The sequence below is a fragment of the Artemia franciscana genome, chromosome 10 (genome assembly GCF_032884065.1).
Source record: "Artemia franciscana chromosome 10, ASM3288406v1, whole genome shotgun sequence".
NCBI classification, from domain to species: domain Eukaryota; kingdom Metazoa; phylum Arthropoda; class Branchiopoda; order Anostraca; family Artemiidae; genus Artemia; species Artemia franciscana.
The window spans coordinates 27,896,418-27,909,465 of NC_088872.1; the positions used below are offsets into that span (position 1 = coordinate 27,896,418).

The window sequence follows — 13,048 nt, forward strand, 5'->3', positions numbered from 1 at the left end:
GCTTATTTTTGGCATAGTGGAGCTCTTCACTTTTCTTTGAAAAACTTTTTTTGTGGAAAAACTTTTTAAATTAATACCAAATGTAATAGGTAAGATGAGATAATTTTAAAGATAAGATAATTTTAATTGTAAAAAAAAATACAGAACATTTTTGCTGCACCTGCTAAGAAAACCCTTAAGGGCTTGTTGGGAGCAGGTGGGTATCTTCTATTCTAGGTATTCAAAAAAAAAAATACTATTTTATATTATTCTACTTGGCAATACCACTAAATCCACACATATACAAAAACCATTCTTTTACACAAAACATATACATAAATACTATTCTTTTGCAAGGAAAAATCTTTTGGCTGTGGCCTTGAAAGTCACTAGATGACTTGCATTTTGAATTGCAGTTGGTATTATATCCCATATACAGGAAGCAAAATTTCTTATTACAAAAGAAGCTCTAGTTGTTGTTATAAATTGATGTACTAGATTCGATAATATTTTAAAATTGGAATAGCTAGGGTGTCTTCTTATAGTTGAAAAAGTGTGGAAGAACATGGTGATAAGTCTGCAAACCAAGATTACTGTATTGGAAGCTATAGTAATGATGGTGGTCACGCATGATCCTGAGACGTGGATGCTTCAACGTGGATGTGGAAGATTTATTGAATGTTTTCTAGAAAATTATATAATGATAATCTTAAGTATCTGTTTGACTGATCAGCCAAAAGAAAAGCAGGCTGTTTCTGAAGATGATGGGAACAAGTCATAAGGAAAGATCTAAGGGAATTAGAGCTTCATGATAGGGCGCTTGAAATGGAACTGTAAATACTGCTAGGGTAGAGGGGGAGTGTCTGCAGGTTCTTTGGCCTCAAGGTGGCTTGAACCTACAATGAGTTTCTTATTACAAAAGAAAATTTCTTATTACAAAAGAAGCTCTAGTTTTTCTAAATTGATGTACTAGATTTGATGTTCCTCGTGTATCATGTCTATGATATCATTATTAATGAAAAAAAACATTTTCAAAAGAAGAGGGAAGTAAACTATTAAGATATTTATATATGAAAATTCTAACTTGATAATCTCTAGTTTTTGAAATGTCAAGAAGTTGATTCTTAATGTAACATTCATTAATATTTTGACCAATGAATATTTTAGGTGACAATAGTTTAACAGCTGTATTTTGAATTTTCTGATTTTTTTATATAACATGACACGAAATTACTTGCCCACATAGAGCAATCATAGAAGATATATGGGTAAAAAATAGCCAAATAAAGTAGTCTAATAATTTTCTTTGATACTAAGTTTTTAAATCAGCAAAGCACACCCAGAGATCTTGACAATTTTGAAGCTATAATATCAGAGTGTGTTTTCCATGATAGATTTTCATCAATCATAAAACCCAAAAACTCTGTTATCCATACTCTTTTCATTTGATTATCACTTACAATTAGTTCTGGATTAGTTTCAATACTAGATGTCTGAGCAAAATAAAATGTAACTAGTTTTGGTATAATTTAATATCATAAGATTAAAATCTGCCCCCTCAACAAACTCGACCAATACCTTTCTCATTTTATCAAAAAGTAGCCATTAACAGATGGTGCAGCAACAAGTAAAAGAGTATCATGTGCAAAAAAGGATTATACCAGCCTCTGAAAAATAATATTTAGTTCAACTGACAAAAATAAAAAATAAAAAGGGACCTAGTATAGCCTAAACCCTTTGGGTACTCTGCATGTTATCCCATTAGCAAAGAAGTTGAAGACCCATTCACGACAATTTGCTTCTGTCCACTCAAGTAAGATTTAAACCATAAGATGCTATTTCCAGTCACACCAATTCATCCAGCTCATGTAATAATTTTTTATGGTCAACTGTGTCAAAGGCTTTCTTTAAATCTAGAAATATGGCAGCTGGAATCAAACCCAGTTCGCACACCTCATTTACCCAATCCACAAGTTTGGTTGTAGCCATTTGAGTTGATAGTCTTTTCCTGAAACCAAATTGAGTGCTGACAAGAATTTTATTTTTTCGATGTAATCATTTAGCCTAGATCCAATTACCTTTTCAAGTATTTTAGAAAAAAAAGAGAATAGAAATGGGTCTTTTATTTGAGGGTCATCTAATTAACCACCTTTGTGTCATGGTATTATCTTAGTGACCTTCAAAGCTTCCAGGAAAATCCCCTTTTCCATTGATTTATTAATCAAATGACATAGAATAGGAGTTATAACTGACTGGCAATTTTGCAATCTTCTGGGAAATCCCATCTACACCACCGGAATTTGAATGTGCTCCATTGATAATTTTTCCCACTTCATTTAAATCACAAGGATTAAAAGTCATTTGTGTATTAACTAGAACTTCAGATTAAACTATTTTGGGAACCTGTTTATTTTTTTTCAAGGGTCTTCACATAGTTTTGCACCTTCATTACAAAGATATTTATGTAAACAATGTGCTATATTGGTTGGAGTGGTCAAATTTCCTCTTTCAGTCTGTAGTTTAGTGATAACTCTATTATACCCTTTTGACTCAGGAGCAAATTTACTGTTTTCCAGGTTTTTTTCATGTCACATCTATGCTTTGTAAATTCATTTTGCAATACGTTTTTTCAGCTTTTCTTTTCAATCCATTTAAAATATTCTTATAGGTTATAAATTGCTGAAAATTAATAGTAGATGGTTCAGCTAAATATGCTATATAAACTTCATTTTCTTGTTTATAGAACTTCGAATAGCCTGAGTAATCCATGGTTTTCTAGGGAATTTTGCTGTAGCCCCTTTAAGTCTTCTAAGAGGGTACATCTTATGTAATACATTTGTAAGGATTCCAATAGAAATATCATAAGCAGCCATTGGATTATGTTCTTAAAATACTGGAGAAAATTCTGCATCTCCCATTTCTATCTAAAAATTTTCAAAATTATCTTCTCTTAAATCATGGAAGAATTTTTTATTTAAATGATCATTCTTAGTTATCATTCCACAGGATTTCTTTAATTTAATCATGAGAAAAATTGGTCCAATCCATCTGTAATTAAAAAATCATCATACAAACATTCAAGTAGATTTCCATCCACAAATATATTGTCAATTGGTGTTGCAGATTTCCAAGTAACCTGCATATGGATAGTTATCAGTGGATATTTACAAAAGCTGTTTTCAGCTGTTTCATAATACCTAGAGGAGAGAAACATAAAATAACCATTAATCAAAATGAACAAACTGCACCGGTGAATGAGACAAGATCAAGATAACAACCTAAGAAATATAAATTCACAATGGGTGAAAATGAACAACCAAGACCATCAACTGTGACAAGATCAATCCAAGCAGCTAAGGCAAAGGGCATTGGAAAAATACCTGAAGTAACAAGAAAAAAAAAAAAGAAAAAAAAATATGTGGTTAGAATACTTGCAAAAAAAAAAATGATGAATCAAAACGAAAGTGAAGAACAAAGTAATGCACAGTTAAAAGATAAGCAGCATCAGAAATACAATAAGCCAAACACAAAAGTGAAGAACAAAAAATATGTGGTTAAAAGATGAACAGAAGCAAGAGTTACAACAAAGCAAAAACAAGAGTGAAGAACAAAACAAAAAATACAGTTACAAGACATGCAACAACAAGGATCAGAATGAGTTGGAATATAAACTGCTAAAGCAAAAGACATGGAAAAACTTTCTGAGGTAAAGATGAGCAAAAATGAACAGTGAAATCTATGGTGGGAAAACAAGGAACACCTATGACTGCAGTTGAAGAAAATCAACAATGAGAATCCATATATAGAATCCTCCCATGTGCCAAGTGCCAGGTTCTGGTGGTGAAGCTACCAGGCTCCTGGTACTATATATATATATATATATATATATATATATATATATATATATATAGCTGTTGGGGTGGCGCATCGCGCCACCCCAACACCTAGTTGGTGGGGGAGCTTCGCGCCCCCCCCAAGCCCCCCCCGAGCGCGTAAGTCGTTACGCGCCATATTAGTTACGCGCCATTGTAGTTGTGTCCCTATGTCCCACCTGTGAATATAGATATATATATATATATATATATATATATATATATATATATATATATATATATATATATATATATATATATTTAACTACGTAAAACTTTAACTACAGTGTTTAACTACATAAAACTTGCGAATATACAACATTCTTTGCTGTCCCATTGTCTGTGCATATAAATAGATTGTCAGGTTTACCGACTCTTGAACATGCAACATATAATGGTCCATGGGAAAACAATCCGTATTCAGATCTATACCTCATGATTCTAATGATTGCCCTTGAGCTTTGTTGATGGTGATTGCTAATCGACCATTCCCTGAGTCGCCATCGTCATTTATATATCCCCCTGTGCACCCCGGCGTCCCCTTTGTAGTTATGTCCCTGTGTCCCGGTCGTCATTTATATTCCCTGTGTCCCGGTCGTCATTTGTGTCCCGGTGTTCCAGTCTTTGATTTCTCTTTGAGTGTCCCGGGCGTCATTTATATTCCTTGTGTCCCGGTGTCCCGGTCGTCATTTATATCCCCCTGTGCCCCCCGGCGTCCCCATTGTAGTTGTGTCCCTGTGTCCCGGTCGTCATTTATATTCCCTGTGTCCCGGTTGTCATTTGTATCCTGGTGTCCCGGTCTGTATATACATTCGTTTTTTAGTTTTGTTTTTCTCCTTTATTTTTTTCCTTTTTTCTTTTTTTTTCTTTTTTAGTTTATTTAGATTTTTTAGTTTTTTTATTAGTTTTTAGTTTTTTTGTAGTTTTTACCATTTTTTTAGTTTTTTTAGTTTTTTTTTTTACTTATGTCCTGGTCGTCATTTATACTCCCTGTGTCCCGGTCGTCATTTGTGTCTCTTTTAGTTTTTTTTGTAGTTTTTACCTTTTTTAGTTTTTTTTCTTCTTTTGTATTAGTGTGAAATAATTCAGACGTCATATGCGGACAAACACGATGTCACTCGACAGACAGACAGACAGACATGACCCACAAACAACTTATTTTTATATATATTTATTCATATTTTTTTAGTTTTCTTTTTCTCTTTTATTTTTCAGTTTTTTCCTTTTTTTAGTTTTTTTCTTTTTTAGTTTTTAGTTTTTTTTAGTTTTTTACCTTTTTTTTAGTTTTTTTTAGTTTTTTTAGTTTTTTAGCTTTTTTAGTTTTTTTATTAGTTTTTATTTTTTTTGTAGTTTTTGCCTTTTTTTATTTTTTTCAGTTTTTTTTTAGTTATTAGATTTTTACCTTTTTTCAGTTTTTTTTAGTTTTTTAGCTTTTTTAGTTTTTTTTCTTTTTAGTTTTTTTTTGTAGTTTTTACCTTTTTTAGTTTTTTTCTTCTTTTGTATTAGTGTGAAATAATTCAGACGTCATATGCGAACAAACATGACGTCACCTGATCCATCCACAGACAGACAGACAACTTATTTTTATATATATAGATATATATATATATATATATATATATATATATATATATATATATATATATATATATATATATATATGTATATATATATATATATATATATATATATATATATATATATATATATATATATATATATATATATATATATATATATATATATATATATATATATATATATATATATATATATATATATATATATATATATATATATATATATATATATATATATATATATATATATATATATATATATATATGTTACACACATATTTTTGAAGGTCATCAAAGGTTGGGAACCTCTAGAGGGATAGGGAGCAGAGATAGGTACTTCAAAATACCTTCCTGGGATATACTTTAGCCTTTAGACCCACTCCTGAAAGTTCCATTTTCCTAACCTAACCCCTTCCCAAGATAGCCAAAAGTCAGTAAACTAGAATTTTACCATGGGTTTTATTGGAATTCTTGTTAAAAATGAAAGTGAACCTAACCTATATTTTAATTTTTTTCTGCTGTCACAGCAATGATTGATGAGAATCAAGCTAGAAGTAAGATATCGGTAAGAACAATAGACCCGTAAAGCCAGTAGACATAGCTAGCTACATAGCTGTCAAATCAGGCCCATGCCTATGTCTAGGACCAACTCCATTAAATCAGTCAAGTCTTGCAAGGAAGGGATAACCCCCAAAGCCTTTTTATGAATGAATCTATGTCCAATTGTGCTCAATATTATTATGTATAATAGAAAATTATATGTCTAACTTTAACTCTCTTAGAAGCTGCTTGGCTTTTCTGGCTTCATCATTTTCCATGTTTTTAAATTTTAATTTTTTCCGCTGTTCTAGCAACGATCGATGGGGGCGTAGATCGGTAAGTACAATAGACCCGTACAGCCAGTAGACATAGCTGTCGAAATAGCAAATACAGGAGTGCAACGTCACAACCTATAACCATTTTTTTACAATCGTCTACAAAATGACCTATTTTTGATAATAGTAATTATGAAAACAATAAAAAAATGTATTAAAATAACCCCTAGAACCTCATCTGTCATTTAAGATAACTCGAGATTAGTTTTGTCAACTATTACAATACTAAGCAAAATTCTGCATTACCGAGGAATTAGCCCATTAGCTATTAATTAACACCTACATACAGGAGATTCACGTCATACTAACCATTTAAAGCTGTATTGTTTTGGAGGACCTCTAAATATAACTTACTTTTGAAAAACAACAACAAAGAATTGATCAAAGTCGCTCCTAGAACCCCGTCTTAGATAATCAAGGGATGATTTGGTTCACTATTGTAACATTGGAAAAAAATCGGAATGTATATGCAATACATGTGAATATGGTTTAAACCACCTACCACCCACTTTGCACAAATGACTATAATGCTTCTGATAGCTTGGAACTGAGAATGCTTACCTATACACAAATGTTATAAGAATCAGTATTCATATATAGCAAACTAATGCATATAGTGAATTTTCTTAAAGTAGATACATCATGGGCTAGTTCACTAACATTTACCATTTCTTCAAATATCCGACCAAAAACAACTGAAATTCGCTTAGGGAACTACAAAAACAATTGAAATGAGGGAACTACAAGCCTTCCTAAGAATGTGAATGACAAACCCACACTTACCCCAAAAGTTGCAAATTTGTTAACAAGTCTACATTCCTTAGCTGTCTGAGAATAGGGAATGTCTGTGACATTTGTAAAATACTAAAAGAGAAAGTAGGGGCAGCGAGAACTGCTGATACAACTGGTATGACAACTGATAAAGAGACATGGCTGCATAGAAAACATAAACCTTTTTGAACAAGCGCCTAAAAATTTTTCTGGAGATAAGCAGAAATACAAAAAAGATTTTACAACCAGGTTGTTAACGATGGATCTACAAAAAAAAATATTATTACTTCCCATCATGCACAGAAGAAAGGAGGCTTTTTTTCTATTAAGACTTGTGTGTTTTAATGAGACGTTAAGGCCACCAAACAAAACTAGAACCTTTTCATTGTTTGGAATGAATCCCTATAAGGACGTGATGCACCCGATATAGGTAGTGTCTACCACAAAGTAAAAAAAATGAATAGGGAAACCTTATACGTCCTTTTTTTATTGACAATTCCTGTGCTCGAAAAAAAATTAGACGATTTTTAGTGAATTTGTAATATTAGTCAAAAGTGAATGTGGACCCGAAACGATCTGTATTAAGTATCTAGTGAAAGATCATCCGCAAATAGGGGCTGACTCCATATACGGATTGATTAAGTCTCGAATCCGAAAAAGGGATTTTTTGGCTTTAAGGATTTGTGCGACACCATAGAAAATTTACGAAAACCTTGAAAATGGACACGGAATACTTCATCCAATGGAAAATCTTGAAAGCTCCTGGCATCGTTATGAAGAATATGGGGGTCACCATTGATGACTTCAGTGAAGTCTATTTGTAGAAGGTAAAAATAGAACTGTTCTTTGAAAGTGAGGCTGAAAAAAGAGTCAACAGCTTCTGTCGATTTGCTGAAACACGACTCTGTTTCTTAGTTACCTACAGCATTACAGTGATTTCCTTTGCGTTTTTGAAATACCTTTTGAAGTACTTTCTTTAAATATTTGAATAAAAATATTTGATATACTCAAAAAGAAGATTATTTGATAAATTTGAACAAATGGCTTATTTTAAATGCGGCATACGTTGTTTCACTTTCGGCATACATCGTTGACATAGGGATTTTAACCCTGTAAAACGGCGTTATATGTTTTATACAGATTTTACCTCTGGAATCTGATTTAAATTTTGAGTCTTGATTTAAATTTGAGTCTGTTTGAAACGCACTTTTATCTTTGGAAGCACCTCTTTATTTTTAGTAACGGCTCGATGGTTAAAGTATGTATCTACTGTTTGAGGCCTCGAGGAGGTAATACTGGAAACTTTTACTTAAAACATTAAATCCCTACATGTCTTTACCAATTTAACCATTTTCTAGAACTAGCAAGTGTCCAGTTTAACCGTAAGCCGTATTTAGAGCTCTTAAAAAGACCTCAAACTTCGAGCAGTGATTTATGGAAATAATGAAAAGTGTAGATCCAACCTTTTAACTTTGAACGGCCGAAAACTTCAATGCTTTGATACAACGTCAAATGCCGAAGCGTTCAGATATGGTCTCAGAGTAAGATTTTCAAGGCGAGTTCAAGGCGATTTTCCGTTGCTGTAGCATCTGCCGGTCCTCTCATCATCTCCAGACGTCTTGTTCCAGTGTAACACCAAAACGTACAAGACGTGCTGATCCCCATGTTTCATATATAGACTCGCTTTGCAATTTGTTACCTAAGTGTTCAACCTGCAGAGGCAATCATGTTTCGTTTAGCCTTAAATGCCCTAAATTGAAAGAAATTGTAAGTCGCAAAGTGCTGAAAACTAATTGATTTCTGTATCAGAACCGATGGTGTCTTTTAGTATTAATTGGACGAAAACAAGGAACTAACCATTGTTAAACTGCATACTAAGTTTTACATTGTATCCTTTCAGGAACATCTTTTGATAGGAACAAGTATTAATTTCCTGCGCCAGTGTGGATCAATTTGTTTTCACAAAAAATGCTGAATCTACTTCTAGAAGACCTTCCGGGGGCTTGGCACGTATTACAAAACAAGTGCTCAGCTTTTTGTCTCGGTCATGCTATTTTTCTAATGAGCATCTTTTAGCTATAAGGCTAGGCAAAACGGTTTTGATGAATTATATCTTCCTTGCAATGGGAAGAGTAGCAAGTTTGGAAATTCTCCTTCAAAGAATAAGCAAAATTGGTCACAAATTTATTATTATTGTTGATATGAAAATTGATATAAAACTTGGTTCTGTTCGTACTTTGAACCTAATTGACATTCTCCCCGGTTACAAAATAATTGCGAAGAATCTATCTTTTTATATTTATACAATTCTGGCAGCCTATCGGATATTGGTCATGTGATTTGTGCCCTGTTTATTAAATCTTCAACAGTGAATGTCCACGAAGATGAGCAAGATATTAATCACCTTCCATTATCGCTCTACTTTTCAATTCGAACAAATTGTACAGCCCATGCAGGTACTCCTACATCTAAATGGTTTGTTTGGAATAACTGGAAAATTCTAATATGTCATTATGTATTTCAACCCTGGCCATGCTCCTTGGTCCTTTACGTGGACCCTTTCATCTACTCCAGTTGAGTGTTAGTTCTACTAAAAGCAATTATGATCTAAATCATTTATGATACATTTAAACCACGATGAGGAGGTTGCTGTCCTTCAGGAGCGAGTGAGAAAAAGTACAAGGAAACCGATCTGGTCCTGTGACCCCGAACTGAAAATTGTGAAAAATAAATCAAAATTGCAGCAACACACATGGGTAGCTAACGATCGACCATTATCCGGGAATGTGTTTCAGATATGAAAAAAACTAAGCACGTGTTTAAGAGATGTCTGCAATCAAGCCAATACCAAGGGTTAGAATTTCCTATCAATATGAAAGTGATTAATTCAGCTAAAGTAGATAAATAAGCAATTACAAAATTTGGATATATAATTTGGATAAATAATCCAAATTACACTATCTCACCAGCTGTGTGGTCTGACCACTATTCAGTCACAGATTCCAAAGTAAATTATGCAGTGCACGCGTTTTATTCGAAAGTGATTGATTCAGTTCTCCCGTCTTTTGTTAAGAAATTTAAATGTAGTTCTGTTGATTCCAACGGAATTAGTATTTAACATCTAAAAATAAACAACCCATCTTTGTTTATCCATTTAAAATTACTTTTCCAAATATGGCCTTGTTTTTGTTCCCTGCGGCTGCTTGTAATTTTAGTAACATCCTTGAATACATTCTATTTCTTCTCATTAATATGAATGCTAATTTTTTGGGGGAACCAGCTCGGTTTTCGGTCTGGCATTCATAGCCAGCACACTCTCCATGTTCTGGCTTTCCTTCTTAAAGATGCTTCAGCAAAAATGGTATGGTCCTCACATTTGTGCTCATGATCTTTTGATAGTGTTGTGCTCAAGACTTTTGATAGTGTTGTACATAGTCTGATCCTTTACTCTCTTTATGGTCACAGAATTAACTTATCAGTTATTTTTCTTCTTAAGTTTTGGTATAGTAACTCTTATCTTCGAAATAAAACTAACGGTACCCTTTCTTCTATTATTGCTCCTGTTCGTCAGGGAATACGGCAGGTTGAAGTGTTATTTCCAAGTATTTTAAATTCTTTATTCCCAGTATTCTTGAGAATATTTCTTCTATGGGTTTTATTGGATTGACTGATATTTCCTACCTAGCTTATGCTGACGATATTCTTCTCATTAGCCGGTCTAGAATCAGTCTATCGCAAATGGTTCACAAAGTTTCTTATTTCTTTACTAAAATCGGTCTTTTGCTTAATGTTGATAGATGTGGGTATCTTTCTTTCAATTTTCCATCACCTCCTAGACCTCTTAGTTCTAAAAATTTCTTCATTCCTCATCTAGATTCGACGCGGAGGTTGGGTATTACACTTACCAAAAATCTTGAAACTTTTCGTTAGCGAGTCATTCGGTATACTAGAAAGAAGATCCATATTGGTTACTCTAAAGTTATAGCCAATTGAGGGAAATATAATCGTATTGCCCTCGGTAAGCTTACTTCTATATTTTCAGATAATTCTGTTCTTTAGCTTTCTGGGCTTTACGCTCTTTTTTTTTTTTTTTTTTTTTCAGGAAAAAGGATATTAGTGATATTCGAACGTCTTATTTCCTCTTCTGTAAATTTCTTCTCTATCTTCTTCTTTTGTATAGGAATCGAAAGAAGCTCTACCTTCCGAATATTACTGAGAAGCTGACTAGTTTGCATAAAAAGCTTTCAGAAACGGCGTATCGGTGTTTGTCGCCTCGCCACTGTTTGATCAGTTTGTTTTATTAATTTTATCATTTAATGTTATTGTTGACTTTCGTTTTTGTATCACATTTTTTTTCTAAAGTCTTTGCTCTACTATTTATCTTTTGGTGTAATTGGGTTATAAATAACTACTATTATTATGATTATTAATATTAACACCTAAGAGCTTTAATCTTGTTTTTTACATGTCGCAGTGTTATGAAGAAAACTTAAGTTTTGCTAAAAATCGTTGGATAAATGTTAGTAGTTTGATAAAATCCTTAGTTTTGATCAGATCCCCTGTTATTGCCATAACCAAAGACCTTATCTTACTAGATTCCAAGTGTCATTAAAAGTATAAGGTACTGGGAAACTCAAGATGACTTGGGTTGGTCCTTTTTAGAATTTACAGTCATTTGGATGTATGCTCCTTTCTTGAAGTACTTCCGTAATCGCCAATCCTTTTTTCGCGTCATCTTTCTTTGAAAATATATAAATTTTACACTGGTCAAAGGTAATGATGTGCGGAAATCGCTTAAAATAATGCCATTTGAAGTGTATAGTGTTCTAAGGTATTTAGAGCTCTTATTTAAGGTATTTAGAACGAGGTCAGAGATCTGAAATCACTTTTGGGCTTCTTTTTCTGTTGCTAAAATTATAATTTTAAATATATTCCTTTTAGGGTAAGAGATGTATTTATGGAGTAAAAATTCGATAAAACGAGGGGGGACGATCTTTTCTCTTCGTGAATGAGCATTTTCGAAATTATAGTTTGGTATCTACCCTGTTTTGCCTCAAGGCTAGGGGGTCGAGTCAAAACTTTCAAGGAGTCCGTTGAGGGAGGGGGGGGGGTATTGTATTTCTATTATCCGTACAGAAAGTCTACACTCCAATTTTTGTCTTTTTTAAGCTTTTCGTCTGAAAGGCTTCGCTGCTAGTACACTTATAAAAAAGAAGTCAATAATTTCTAGAGATGGACAATTTCAGACATCGAACTGAAATGAAAGGGAAGCAGTAACCATATATTTTATAGAGGCACATATGCAGGTTTTTTTTATGGGGGGAGGGCGGGGCATAATAAAAAGACTCGGTAGCAATAGCAAAAAATTACTTAATAATTAGAATAAGAAGTGCCCAGAAATTCAAGAAAAATCAGGATTTTTTTGAGGGGGGGGGGTGAGCCTGGACCCTAAGGTCCCTCTGTTAATTATCTTTGATTTTGGCCCTACATGTAATGGCTGTCATCAGCAGAAGATGAAATAAAAATGAAAGGTATTGCTTGAAGAACGTTTCATGAATGAGGTTAGAAACAAGATTCGTTCATCTTCCAGAGAAACAACACAAAGCTCTTCAAGTTTTGTTTTTGGATTTTATTTCGGCTCCTGATAAGGAAAAAACGCTGAAAATTTGAAAATTATTTTTCAGCTTTACTTTGGCAATTGAACGAGCAAAAAAAAGGAGAAAAAGCTGGTCCGTTTTGAACGATCGAAAAACCAAAGATGCATTTTAACATTTTTTCTCTCCTTTATATCTTATTTCATTCAGCATAAAGGATTTTTGAATTATTGTACCCGAGTTGTTTTCACCGAGTACTTTTGCAAGGACAGTCCTGACATTATGGAAAGTTTATTTTGGAAATTTGCAATGTATATTTGAATCTATCTGAAAACTCAGTTTGCGCCAAGGAAACAATTATCTAGTCTAGTTGGCAT

The 13,048-nt window shown here is 33.2% G+C and overlaps 1 protein-coding gene across 1 annotated transcript in view; it reads right to left on the bottom strand.

Annotated features, from left to right (window-relative positions):
* LOC136032019 (pre-mRNA-splicing factor CWC25 homolog) overlaps positions 1–6,309 on the bottom strand; it is a 28,866-nt gene extending 22,557 nt beyond the window's left edge. The window contains exon 1 of the mRNA XM_065712095.1: positions 6,200–6,309. Coding sequence (XP_065568167.1) covers positions 6,200–6,249 — 50 coding nt within the window. The 5' untranslated portion in view covers positions 6,250–6,309. The remainder of the gene's footprint in view (positions 1–6,199) is intronic.
* Positions 6,310–13,048: the final 6,739 nt, after the last annotated feature.